The sequence below is a fragment of the Mixophyes fleayi genome, chromosome 1 (assembly GCF_038048845.1).
Source record: "Mixophyes fleayi isolate aMixFle1 chromosome 1, aMixFle1.hap1, whole genome shotgun sequence".
Classification (NCBI taxonomy): Eukaryota; Metazoa; Chordata; class Amphibia; order Anura; family Limnodynastidae; genus Mixophyes; species Mixophyes fleayi.
Genome location: NC_134402.1, coordinates 362,652,103 through 362,664,656, shown reverse-complemented (window position 1 = coordinate 362,664,656; position 12,554 = coordinate 362,652,103). Strand labels below are relative to the sequence as shown.

General features: G+C 38.2%; 1 protein-coding gene across 4 annotated transcripts in view; it reads right to left on the bottom strand.

The window, feature by feature from the left end:
- RNFT2 (ring finger protein, transmembrane 2) overlaps positions 1-12,554 on the bottom strand; it is a 47,499-nt gene that overhangs the window by 25,343 nt on the left and 9,602 nt on the right. For all 4 annotated transcript variants that reach the window (XM_075178510.1, XM_075178511.1, XM_075178508.1 and 1 more), the window contains 3 exons: positions 11,162-11,238; positions 10,606-10,706; positions 2,693-2,846 (listed from right to left, as the gene is read on the bottom strand). In XM_075178510.1, the coding sequence (XP_075034611.1) occupies positions 2,693-2,846; positions 10,606-10,706; positions 11,162-11,238 (332 nt within the window). The remainder of the gene's footprint in view (positions 1-2,692; positions 2,847-10,605; positions 10,707-11,161; positions 11,239-12,554) is intronic.

The following is a 12,554-nucleotide window of genomic DNA, read 5'->3' as shown; positions in this document are numbered from 1 at the left end:
GGTAACAGCTTTAAATGGACAATATACCCATTTAATAAGTAGGCTTTATTTTCTCTGCATTACCATGCATGCATATTTTAGTTACAGTTATGTTTTAGTTATTTTTATGTTAGGATATGCCAGGTTTTGTTATGAATTTCATGCATCTTAGCTGTAATGTTTGCAATGTATTTATTTCAAAAGAAACAAAAGCATACTCACAACTGTTAGAGACAGAGCTGCACAGTTATCTTAAGGAAGCGACAGTTCTCTCCCTAAGGAAGCGATTCGTGAATCAAGTAATATACCTAAAACATGCTGGCATAAGGCTGGGAAGACCCTACAGGGTTTTCAGCCAATTGCTGGGCCAATCACACATTAAACGACCGTTCAGCCCGATCTCGCATTAATGTGTACACTCCAACGATGAACGATTATCGTTCCAAAGCATATCGTATTGTTTCATTTGACTTTTAAACCGGACTAAAAATCTTAATGGATGGAACAAGGTCATTCCAATCCTGCAGTGTGTATGCACTCATGACTGGCAGTGTCCATAGATCTCTATGGAGTTGCTGAGTCAAGACCTTTTCAGTCGATTACTGTCTGTATAGATGATGCTGTCCAATTGAGATTATTTATAATATTCTTTATTGTATTTTAGAACAGTAGGAATTGAACAAAGAGAATGCTTGGGAAGCACTCTGCATCCATTATGAGGCTCAAAACGGGGGAGTGACTAAACAGACTGACAACTTGTTCATCATAACTATTGACCTTGTATGACAGGGTTATAAGTTCTAATTTTTTGTTTTAGTATTAACTAACCAAATTCTGGAGTATTTGAGCTTTCACCAATGACTTCCATAATGTTACATGGTATACAAATCACTTTCAAAGCGACAAAGCATTTAAGATTTCCCCACGGCAGATTAGATTCTGCATTGCGTTGCCAGAATTCTTAATAAACTCTTATAATATAAATAAAAAAAAAAAATATTTGTTAAAAAACTAACTATTAATGTATAATAAAAGATGTGCAGGTTTGTGCTGTAAAAGTGCAGATGTAGCTTAAAAGTAAGTACAACCAGGATAGGAAGTGGGTGACACTGGGCTAGAGCAATTTTGATACTAACGTAGGGCTGTAGACTTACAAACACAAAACAGATATGAAAACAATATCAGCATATTACAAATGACTTCAGTATTTTAAAATGTTTTCTTAATGACATGCTTTACAAAAATCCCTTACTAGATCTGAAATAATTCATGTTATTAAGTGTGGGCAGCACAATGGCCTAGTGGTTAGCACTATTGCCTCACAGCACTGGGGTCATGAGTTCAATTCCCGACCATGGCCTTATCTGCGTTTGCGTGGGTTTCCTCCATTTCCTCCCACACTCCAAATAACATACTGGTAGGTTAAATGTCTGCTAACTAAATTGACCCTAGTCTCTCCCTCTCTGTCTGCCTGTGTGTGTCTATATTAGGGAATTTAGACTGTAAGCTCCAATGGGGCAGGGACTGATGTGAATGAGTACAGCGCTGCGGAATTAGTGACGCTATATAAATAAATGATGATGATAATTACTTCAAACCATAACTATTTATTTTGTTTTATATAAAAAAAATAAAAAAAATGATTTTTTGTGCTTGAATATTATTAGTAATAGATGAAATTGTGCTTTCTGGTATAAGGCGAGCTAGGCATCCCATTGAAAGTATAGTCCAAGGCTTGGTATCCACCACCTCTGAGGAAGTTTAAAAAAACAAACAAAAGAAACGCATTCATATGACTAGCTCATAGTGAACATGCCCGATCTTCCCAAGATGCAAATTAACTAGAGCAAAAATGTGTTGTGTTGCCTCAAAGTAGCATTTGCACTGCATGTCAATTGTTTTAGTACGTTCATAAATGACAGTTAGTGACTGATAGCAGTGATCACTAGCTTGCACAGCAAATGTAAATAGAACGTGAAACTTCTCAAGTTCTGTAATAGGATGGGAATTTTCAGCAGCTAAAAAAACTTTCCACGGGATTTAAACATAGTGATAGAGCAGAGCATAAAAACGCTTCCGGTTAAACTCTATACCAGACCTTAAAAAACAAACACAAAAACAAATACATCATGCTCACCACTCATGTTTAGATAAGGTTGGTCTTTTTGGTTGTGATCCAAAACCAAAAAGGAGGACCATGTATGACCCACGAGTAGTCTTTTTGGAAGTTCAGTTAGATGAAATGGTAAATCAAGGTTAGCAAATGAACACTACCGGAGACTGTGAAGCTGACAAGGAAATAGTAGGTGTCTTCACATTCCTATCCGGTCGTTAGCGGCTGAGGCCTGAACTACTGAATCTGCAATTTGTCACCAAATTAGTCACAGATTCAGAAGTTCTGCAAACTACACGATCGAGTGTGTGTTCAGCTTCAATCACACTGGGCAAAATGCAATAAAATTCAGTGCCAGACTGTCTAGTCTCTGCAATACACAATAATGGAAGGAACAGCATGCACACGGAGCCATAACACACCATCCAATCAATATAACTTGCATGTACTGCAATATGTTGTGTATTTCATGATATCAAATACATAGTATATTTTATCAAAAGCAGAGTACTGCAATAGCATTGACAAGTAATGCATTTAGATCATTGTGTTGGTGCAGGAAAGCAAACAAGTTACAAATGAGCACACGCTTATATCTACCTTGGATTTAACAGCTATCACAATCCTAGGAAGAGCGAGAATAAGACACTTCAGTGACACTGTGATGTATTTTAGAACAAAGTCCGAGATTCCAACGATCCACATGAGCTCAAAGAAATCCATGCTCTCCAAGTTGGGTTTCAGAAAGATAAGACTGCAGAATCAATAAAAAACAAGTTGAAAAGACATATAAAAGGAAACAGAAGTTGTATGTCCCTGAATGCCTTGGTTTACAATCCCTGACATCATCCACAAATAAGCCAATTACAGCATTATAATGCTAGAATGCTGGTCTCTAGGGATTTGTTGCTTCTGCAAATTGCCCATTAGTTCTATACCTGTAATCAGCATTGTTGTAAAGATTAAACTATCCTATTTGACAAGATTTAGTCTCAGGTATAGTGCACAATACATGGCACAATAACCTGTCAGAAGAGACAATGAAATTGCCTTCATCTGTTCCACGGCTCTGATATTAAAGTAAGGGGATCAGAAGCAGTGAGGAGACAACTAAATAAATTGTCTAAGTCAGTGTGATTGTTTGTCTGTAAAGCAGAACATAATGCATGGTTAACACGTTAATAGAGGCCAATCTTACCCTTGTCCTGATAGATTTAACTGTCAAATAAGTTTCTCAGCTCACTTTCAAGTGAAAAATATAACAAATTAGTTTAAGAAACTAAGAAATAGAATAATGAATATAACACATAGGTGATCCTTATATATGTACAAAACTAAATACCTATATACATGTCCCTTCCAAGTGGAGACAACCCATGTTGGACAGCAGTAGTTGCAAATGTCAACAACATTTGGATCAAGGCTTGGCAGTTAGTTACAGCATTCCTGTAACATATCTAACATTTTAGATTTAGTGTTATTAATTTTCAAGCTGCACTATTCCTAGTAAGGGGAGGAACAACTACAATCCGCGATCAAAAGATTTCGGCTAGTGATCGGCACTCCCGCACACAGCCACCGCTGTCGCCAGTTTAAGTTGGTGAACTATATGGATTTGCTGGTTTTGTATTGCACCGGTATGTAGTAGCTCTCGGGGTTCCGATTAGGAGGGAAGAGGGGCAACAGCTTTCCTACCGATATAACATATGACCTTATTATACTTACATGTTATTTCTGCTAATTGTTATTGTTTGTTTTTATTTATGTTGCTATATTTGTTTTTAATTCATCCTTTGCATTATCTTTACCAAAAATAGAAAATTTAAGTAAAAAAATAAATATAAAAATAAAATGATATATCTCTACATATCTATCTCTCTGTATATGTGTATATATATATATATATATATATATATATATATATATATATATATATCTCTACAAATGGTAAGTTTATTAAGAAAACTTGTTTATTATAATAAGGTACCCCCTATTGTAACTTATTATGTATACATAGTCATCTAGGATTACCGTGTCTTATTATTTTTTTTTTTAAATCCAGTATTTTTATTGGAAATTTTCAAGGTACATACATACCAACAACAAAACAGAAAATAAACAAATACAGAAGAAAGAAAATACAATCGCAAATATGCCAATATTAAATATAAAATATTGGTTAAATTGTAAGACACCAGTATCGCATAATGATAACATTTGTACAATACTTAATTAGGAATATACATCGTAAATACTCTTGCATACGCACTCTGCAGAGGCGGGGCTCTGCTTTTTGTTATGGACTTTATTATTGTTATTATGTAATCCAGGGGAACCAGACCCTCATGTATTCGGGACATCATGACTCGAGGATACAAAATAAAATGGAGACTCCACCCACCTGTACTATATATTCTCAAACTTTGGCAATGCCTGCCTGCTCGTGTAAACAAATCTTTCATGCCCCATTGTGGCATTAACCAGGATTTTCAAACTCTTAATTGTGGGACTCGTCGAGGCTAACCATAGGCGGGCTATGCTAACCTTAGCCACCATAAACAACTGGGAGATATACATTTTTGTCAGCTTGTTGACCTTTCCCTTCAGACGGAGCCCAAATAAACAGGTGGCCGATGACCTAAGTGGGACTTCAATTCCCGTTTTTTGAACACATCGTATGACTCTTCGCCAGAAGTTTTGTATACAGGGACATTCCCAAATGAGATGCCAGAAATTGCCATTTTCCGAACTACATTTTGGACATTTAGAAGTGCTATCGGGGCGGAACTTAGCCAGCCTAATAGGAGTCAAGTAGGCCCTATGCAGAATGAACACCTGTATTTGCTGGAATTTTAATGATGCTGTGTAGCCACTAGTGCTATCCATGACCATCCCCCATTCTTTGTCTGTTAAGGGACCAATATCTATTTCCCATTGATTTCTCAGGTCATTCAAGTCATTTACTGTGGATTCATACAAAAGACAGGAGTACATACATGAAATCAGACCCTTGTTGCTCAAAGCCTGTAACTGCTTTCTCAGTGGGGCTATGGCAACCACTGGTGGCTCCCCTTTGAATTGTGTGTACATGGCATGTCTCAGTTGGAGGTAGGAAAAGAACATTGTTCTAGGAACAGAAAATTCCCTGGACAACTGTTCAAAAGATTTAAGAACATTTACTTCATATAGTTGACCTACAGCCACCACACCATACCGGGACGACTGCCTGGACCCCACCACTGTGTCCAACTCCCTCAATCCCCTCACCCCCCAAATAGGAGTACATGGATCTATATCTGTGAATCCCACCATTTTATTACTGACTGCCCAGATCTTAATTGCCTGAATCAGGAGCGGAGAAGCCTGTGGGCCGAGCCTCCCGGACAACAGTGACTGCAAAGGCGTATGATTGGCATTGAATTGATGAACTAATATCCAGTGTAGACCCTGGTAACCCGGAACGGAAATCCATGCCTTAAGGTGGGTCAGTTGAGAAGCAATATAGTACAATTTTAAATTTGTAAACGCAAGACCACCACTAGCCCTGGACCTGCACAACGAGCTGAGCTTAACCTTGGCCCTCCCCCCTCCCCAGACCAGAGAGGTCAAATAACGGTCAACACTGCGAAAGAAAGAGGGTGGGATATATATAGGCGATTGCTGAAGTATATATAAAAACCTTGGCTGCACCACTATCTTAATTAAGTTTATTCTGCCAGACACAGAAAGAGGGAGCTTCCTCCACACATGTATTTTTGATTTAAGATATTCAACCTGAGGCTGTAAATTTAGTTCCATAAATTCTGAGGGGGTGTTAGTGATCCACAATCCCAGGTACTTAAATTTTGGTGTCCACCTCAGTTGGAGATATTTTAGTGGAGTAACTGGACATTTCCAACCCACTGGGAACACACTGGACTTATCCCAATTAATTTTCAGACCGGAGAATAACCCAAAACAATCAACCACCCTCAGGAGAGTACCCAAAGACTCTTTATGGTCAGCAAGGAACAGCAGCATATCATCAGCGTATAACGCCACCTTATCCTCCCTATGTTCTGATTGAAGTCCCTTAATATCTTTATTGTTACAAATAAGGCAGGCCAGTGGTTCTATTGCTAGTGCGAACAAAGCAGGAGACAATGGGCATCCCTGTCTAGTGCCCCTTTCCAATTGAAATGGCTGGGAAAGGTGGCCGTTTACACATACCCGAGCTACAGGATGTGAATAAAGTAACTTAACCCATTTTATGAAATTGAAACCCACCCCGAAACGGGATAACACCTCCCACAGGTACGGCCACTCCACCGAGTCGAACGCCTTAGCCGCGTCGAGGGATACACCGTGTCTTATTTAGTTACGAAACTCTTCACTCACAACTAAAATGGCAAATTTTAAGAATATGCAACAGTGGTAAATTAAATAAAGAGAAATGTACATGTGACAATAACCCAAAGAGCAGCAACTGAGTAAAACATTCTACTGGTAGCAGAGGATAGGCATATAAATCCTTGTATGACATTTTCACAATTCATGCAAAATTTAAACATGTGCAACTATACAAACATGCCACCAACAATCAGAGCCACAGTACCTACAATATTACTTCAGTATTGTATGTACATGAATCTATTTCATGGCTTCTGATTAACTAGCCTCCAAATTCAAAATATTTTTGCCCAACCACTATATTGAGCATTGGTTTGTAATTATTGCATAGCTTATATGTCAATTATGGTAAGTACAGTGGTCTATTAATTTAGGTTTCTTTGCATTTGCTACACTAGAATTTGTTTTGCTCTGACAAGTTGAACCATTTTTATTTTTCATCTACAGTTTAGCTTTAGAAATCCAATACAGACAAAGAGTGATCACCATGCAAGCTCCCACTGTGAGCTCCATGACTCTCTGTCCCAATTACAACAAAGAAACTGTAGAGAGGCGACCTTCACTGAGCACTGAACAATGTGTCCAACCTCTGTATGACAGGCATGTCCTTATTCTTCCTCTACTGATCTTTGACTCTGAGCTCATCTTTCCTCCTGTTACATTTCTTCACCATACTCTACCGGCCCCTCTCTGTGATATGCTCTTGTTAAGCTCTCAAAACAAGTAAAAATATTAAACAAAAAAGGATTGAAAAACAAAATTATAAGAAAACAAATAGAAAGTAGAACTTAAAAATACTCACACACCACACTGGACTAAATGATAACCTAAAACATAAAAGTGAAAAAAAATAATAAAAAGGCGGCCAATAAAATGAAAGGAAAAATGACAAAAAGTAAATCATTATTTTTGCTTTTTTTAAAAAATAAAAACAAAAACATAAAAAACGGGATTCATAAAGACTTTGACTGCAACATAGACTCTAAAGTAGCGATACTGATTTCCTAGAACTACTTTCTATCCTCTAGTTCTATGCCGCTGCGTTGATTTGTATTTGTAGAACATCTTACAGAATTTGACTAATAACCTTCTTGCATCAAATATATTACTTATAGCTATGAAATAACAGCCTATAAACAACAAAATCATATCTGAATTACAACTAAAGTGCTGATTGCAATAAAAACAAATGGGGAAGGAGCGTCCACTTTTAGGAGACTAAACATGAAAGTTTATTTAATAACAGCACAATTACATAAGTGTAACAAACTAGTTTTAGATACCTTTGTGTTATTCAAACAAATACAAATCATGCAGATACAGTTAACCCCTCACATCTAATGAAGACATTACTTTTGATGCCTCTCCAACTGAAGCAATGTAATTTACACTTCATTATTCTGTACCATTCAATGTATAACTATTTATATACAAAGTCCTTCTTCAGCCTAAATATTATGTACTCTGCCAGCTCAGCTTTCATTCATACTTATCTTCCTGCCATGGAAGCTGGCATTGCAGTTGTTTTGTTAGCCATTAGCGGTATTATTTATATAACTTGTTTGGTGTTCTTTTAACACACAAAATCATTTACTTTCACACGTATCTACTGGCTAACACAGTGCAGGAAATATTTTGCTGACATTAGGCTAAATCGCACTATTCTGATTAAAGCGAATATCCGATTTAATAAAGTGCATTTTGCACTATGGGCCTGATTCACTAAGGTTCTTAACTTGAGAAACTTCTTATTTCAGTCTCCTGGACAAAACCATGTTACAATGCAAACAGGGGTGCAAACAGGGCCGGATTTACCGCTAGGCAACTGCCTAGGGCCCAGCGGTACCCTGAGGGCCCTGCCAGAGCCGATGGTGAGCGGGGAAGGCACGTCAGAGGGGCGCTCCCCTCCGCCTGACATCCCCCTCTTGCCGCCAGCATAACGCTAATAAAGGATTTAAGAAAAAAAAAAAGAAGAAAAAAAAAAGTCAGCTGACCGTCAGGACCCGGCAGTCTCTTCTCCTTCTCTGCCACTGAAAATGACGTCGGGCGTGATGACGTCATCACACCCGACGTCATTTTCAGTGGCAGAGAGGGAGAGGAGCACTGCCGGAGCCGAGAGCGCTCGCCATAGAAAAAAAGAAGTAAACAAGAAGAGAACAGAACAGAGAAAAGGAAAAGGAAATTAAAAGGTAAGTTAACTAACGGAGGGCCCATGAAAGAGGAATTTGGAACAGGCATTAAGGGAGGGGGCATGATGACAGAAATGTGGGGCATGAGGGGCATAATAATAGAAATATGGAGCAGAGGGGCATAATAATAGAATATGGAGCAGAGGGGCATGAGGGGCATAATGGAAAAAATATGTAGCAGAGAGGCATGATGACAGAAATGTGGAACAGGCAGTGTGAGGTAAAATAAACAAGGGGAGAAAAAATATGGAAGGCACAGTGTGATGGTGAAGGGTGCACAGTGTGATGGTGAAGGGTGCACAGTGTGATGGTGAAGGGTGCACAGTGTGATGGTGAAGGGTGCACAGTGTGACGGTGAAGGGTGCACAGTGTGACGGTGAAGGGTGCACAGTGTGACGGTGAAGGGTGCACAGTGTGACGGTGAAGGGTGCACAGTGTGACGGTGAAGGGTGCACAGTGTGATGATAAAAGGGTAAAAGCATGATGGTGGGCACAGTGTGATGATGAAGGGAGTACAGTGTACTAAAGGGGTAACAGTGTGAAGGAGGAGCAAAAGTGATGTGTTGGGGATATTTTTTTCTCTTCTGTACTTCAACTTATTTGGCAAAATACATTTTTTGTAGGAGGGAGCTGTGAGAGCTTGCGCAGGCTCAGTATGCTTGGACTGGGCGTGCAGGGACTGAAGTGACATCATACGGAGGATCGAGGTACAGTGCGCAGAGTTGGGCCAATAATACCAACCGTCAGGGAGTGAAATAACCTTTCTTTTCATCAGCAAATATGAGTAATGAAAAGTAATCATTGTAACAGATTATTGAAAAAACTCCTATTATTTAAATGTAATTAAAGCTATGTATAACATTATTTGTGCTCTGTTTTATGTAAGGATTTAATTAAAAGTTAATATTTATTGCTATATCAATCATTGTTTGCACTATCTTCTCTAGTAGGTATTAACAGTTAATATAATGTATGCTTTAAAAAATAATAAAAAAAAATGCATTGTTTCACTGGGGGGGTGGGGGGGTGTTGGCGGCCGGGCATTTGGGGGCCCAAACCGGTATCTTGCCTAGGGCACTATGAGGTCTAAATCCGGCTCTGGGTGCAAATGAGTTATCTGTTTTGCACATAAGTTAAGTACCGACTGTTTTTTCATGTAGCACACAAATATCAACTTTAAATTTCAGTGTACACATAAGCTATCAAGTATTTGTGTGCTACATGAAAAAACAGTCAGTATTTAACTTATGTGCAAAACAGAATACTAATTTTGCACCCCTTGCATTGTAACATGGTTTTGTCCAGGAGACTGAAATAAGAAGTTTCACAAGTTAAGATCCTTAATGAATCAGGCCCTATGTTATTATAGCTTATTGCAGTGATCGGTAAGCCAAAGAAGAGAGTATTTTCTGCAATATACTCCAATGTCTTCAGCTTTTTTCAGTTTAATCAGAGACAGCATCAGTTTGTCACTTAATTCATAGCCATAGTGCACGGTTTCCTGTATTAAACTTCACTCCATCTGTAAACAAATCATTGTCCTTGGACCTGTTCCACTTTGGTGTAACTACATATGTGTAGTAATACTGGTTGCTTTTGGAATTCAGATCAGCGCAATTTACTGCAATAAATTCAGGAGCAATGTGCCAACATACTTCATATGATAAACATATTAAGTGCTATATTATTACATATATAAAATACTTGAATCTCTGTGTTCCCTTAATACAGAAATACTGTGAATGTAATTGGTAAGAAAATGTTGTAGAGCCCTGGAAACGTCCACTAGTGCCCCATGGATACAAATGTGTGAATATTGGTGTTCAATACCTTAATAAACATAAGAAAACTATATATGGAAACACTCACATGTATATGTAAACCATGAAGACAGTCATGCAGCCACAATAATTCTATATTGGATCTACTACTCACCTGTAATAAAGCTGCTGGGATCGGAAGCTATATAATAGGTATAAAGTGTTTCCAATTAGGAACACCACAATCCAAAATACTGTAAAGACAGATCGCTTTTCCTAATGAGTAAGATAAAAAACATTAGAACTATTACTGTCATCATAGTTACTATAAAAAGAGTTATACAGAAAAGCAAATCTTTATAGGTAGTCGCCAAAATAGCTTTACAAGCAACTCAATTCCTTTCCCCAAACTAAGTGTAAGGAAAAGTAATAATACAAATCAGTGATGGTAATTTCCAATATTTTTAAATATTAGTGTAAAATAATACATCTTTCTGACTATTATTCTTTGTTTAACGCTTTTATGGAAATACCATGGTTGAACTAAACAGCGTTGCTTAGCTATCCACCTATAAAGATAACTACTGCAGTTTGTCAATACCTGCTTTAAATTGGTCTTACAATGTTCTTTAATTATCAGGTTACAACATTTCCACATCTTTCCAACCTGCGGCTTTATTACAATGTGCAGTCTTGTCTCATAACTGAGTCTTCACAGCATATATCCTTACCTTTAGAGACACCTGGTGTTTGACAGAGGAATTAGCATAGGCAAAAGTACTGGCCATCCCGATGCACACAGCAATGCCTGGAGGGATACATTAATACAAGTGTTCGTCAGATCAATATGATTATTTTAAATAAAGATGCTTTACTCTGACTGTTTCACTTCTCAACCTGTCAAGCAATACAGGGTGATCATATAGCACAAGCTTTTAGAGAAAGGGAGAAGCACTTTGTAGTACAAGAGAATAAGTAAAAAATATGCAGATCATCTTACAAAAGTAAATGTATTTCTTTGCATGCTGCATTTATATTGTTTTATGGCAACATTATTTGGGTCAGTTTTATATGGTTGGAATACTGCGCAGCTCACTGGATTGTTTACTTCATAAATGATCTATATGCTGTGCATGCTTCATTCAACTATAATATTACATTCAGCAGAGATATATATGTTTCTTTGCCTTCTTAATATTATGTACTTTTCTGTGTTTTAATGCAATCTTTCTGGATGATATGACAATATGCAAATATTTATTAAACTACACTAATATAATTATTATTCGTTACGTGAACGGGGCCAGACTGAGTTGTTAGGAATATATATTTATGTACACTCATGAGCTGCCACCTGGTGGATAATTTTTGTATCCCTTTCTAATTTTGGGCTAAACTTCGCAATTATTATGCTATCTATGGAGTTGAAGTTGTAATACAATTGTATCCTCAGAAATCATGCAGGACATAAATTTGGGACAGTCCCAGTGCTGCGTCTCTCTCGCTCGTTCTGAATTATTATTATTATTATTATTAATATTTATTTATAAGGCGCCACAAGGCATCCGCAGCGCCGTACAGAGACAAACAAAATTACAATACAATGGGAGACAGCACAGTACAGTAAACACAGCAACTCAGTAAGCTCAATGCACAGCTAGAGAGGGCGGGGAAGGGGGAGGGAGGATCCGCAAACGACGGGGCCCAAGAAGGAGGGCGCGGAAGACAGGGAGACCCCCAGGGGGGAGGAGGGAGCGAGAGTGGACGTGGGGTGGAGGACCCTCGAGGAGGAGGGCTAAGTAGCTGGAGAGCAGAGTTAGAAGTGGTGGAAACAGGAGGAGAGATGGCCCTGCTCAGAGGAGCGTACAATCTAAGGGATATATAAGAGATATATATGTTTCTTTGCCTTCTTAATATTATGTACTTTTCTGTGTTTTACTGCAATCTTTCTGGATGATATGACAATATGCAAATATTTATTAAACTACACTAATATAATTATTATTCGTTACGTGAACGGGGCCAGACTGAGTTAACCTGTGCATGAGGCAATCTCATTCTCGCCTCTCAAGAATGCCATAGAAATGACAGCTGTGTTTTCTAGACATTAGCACAGACGTCAAT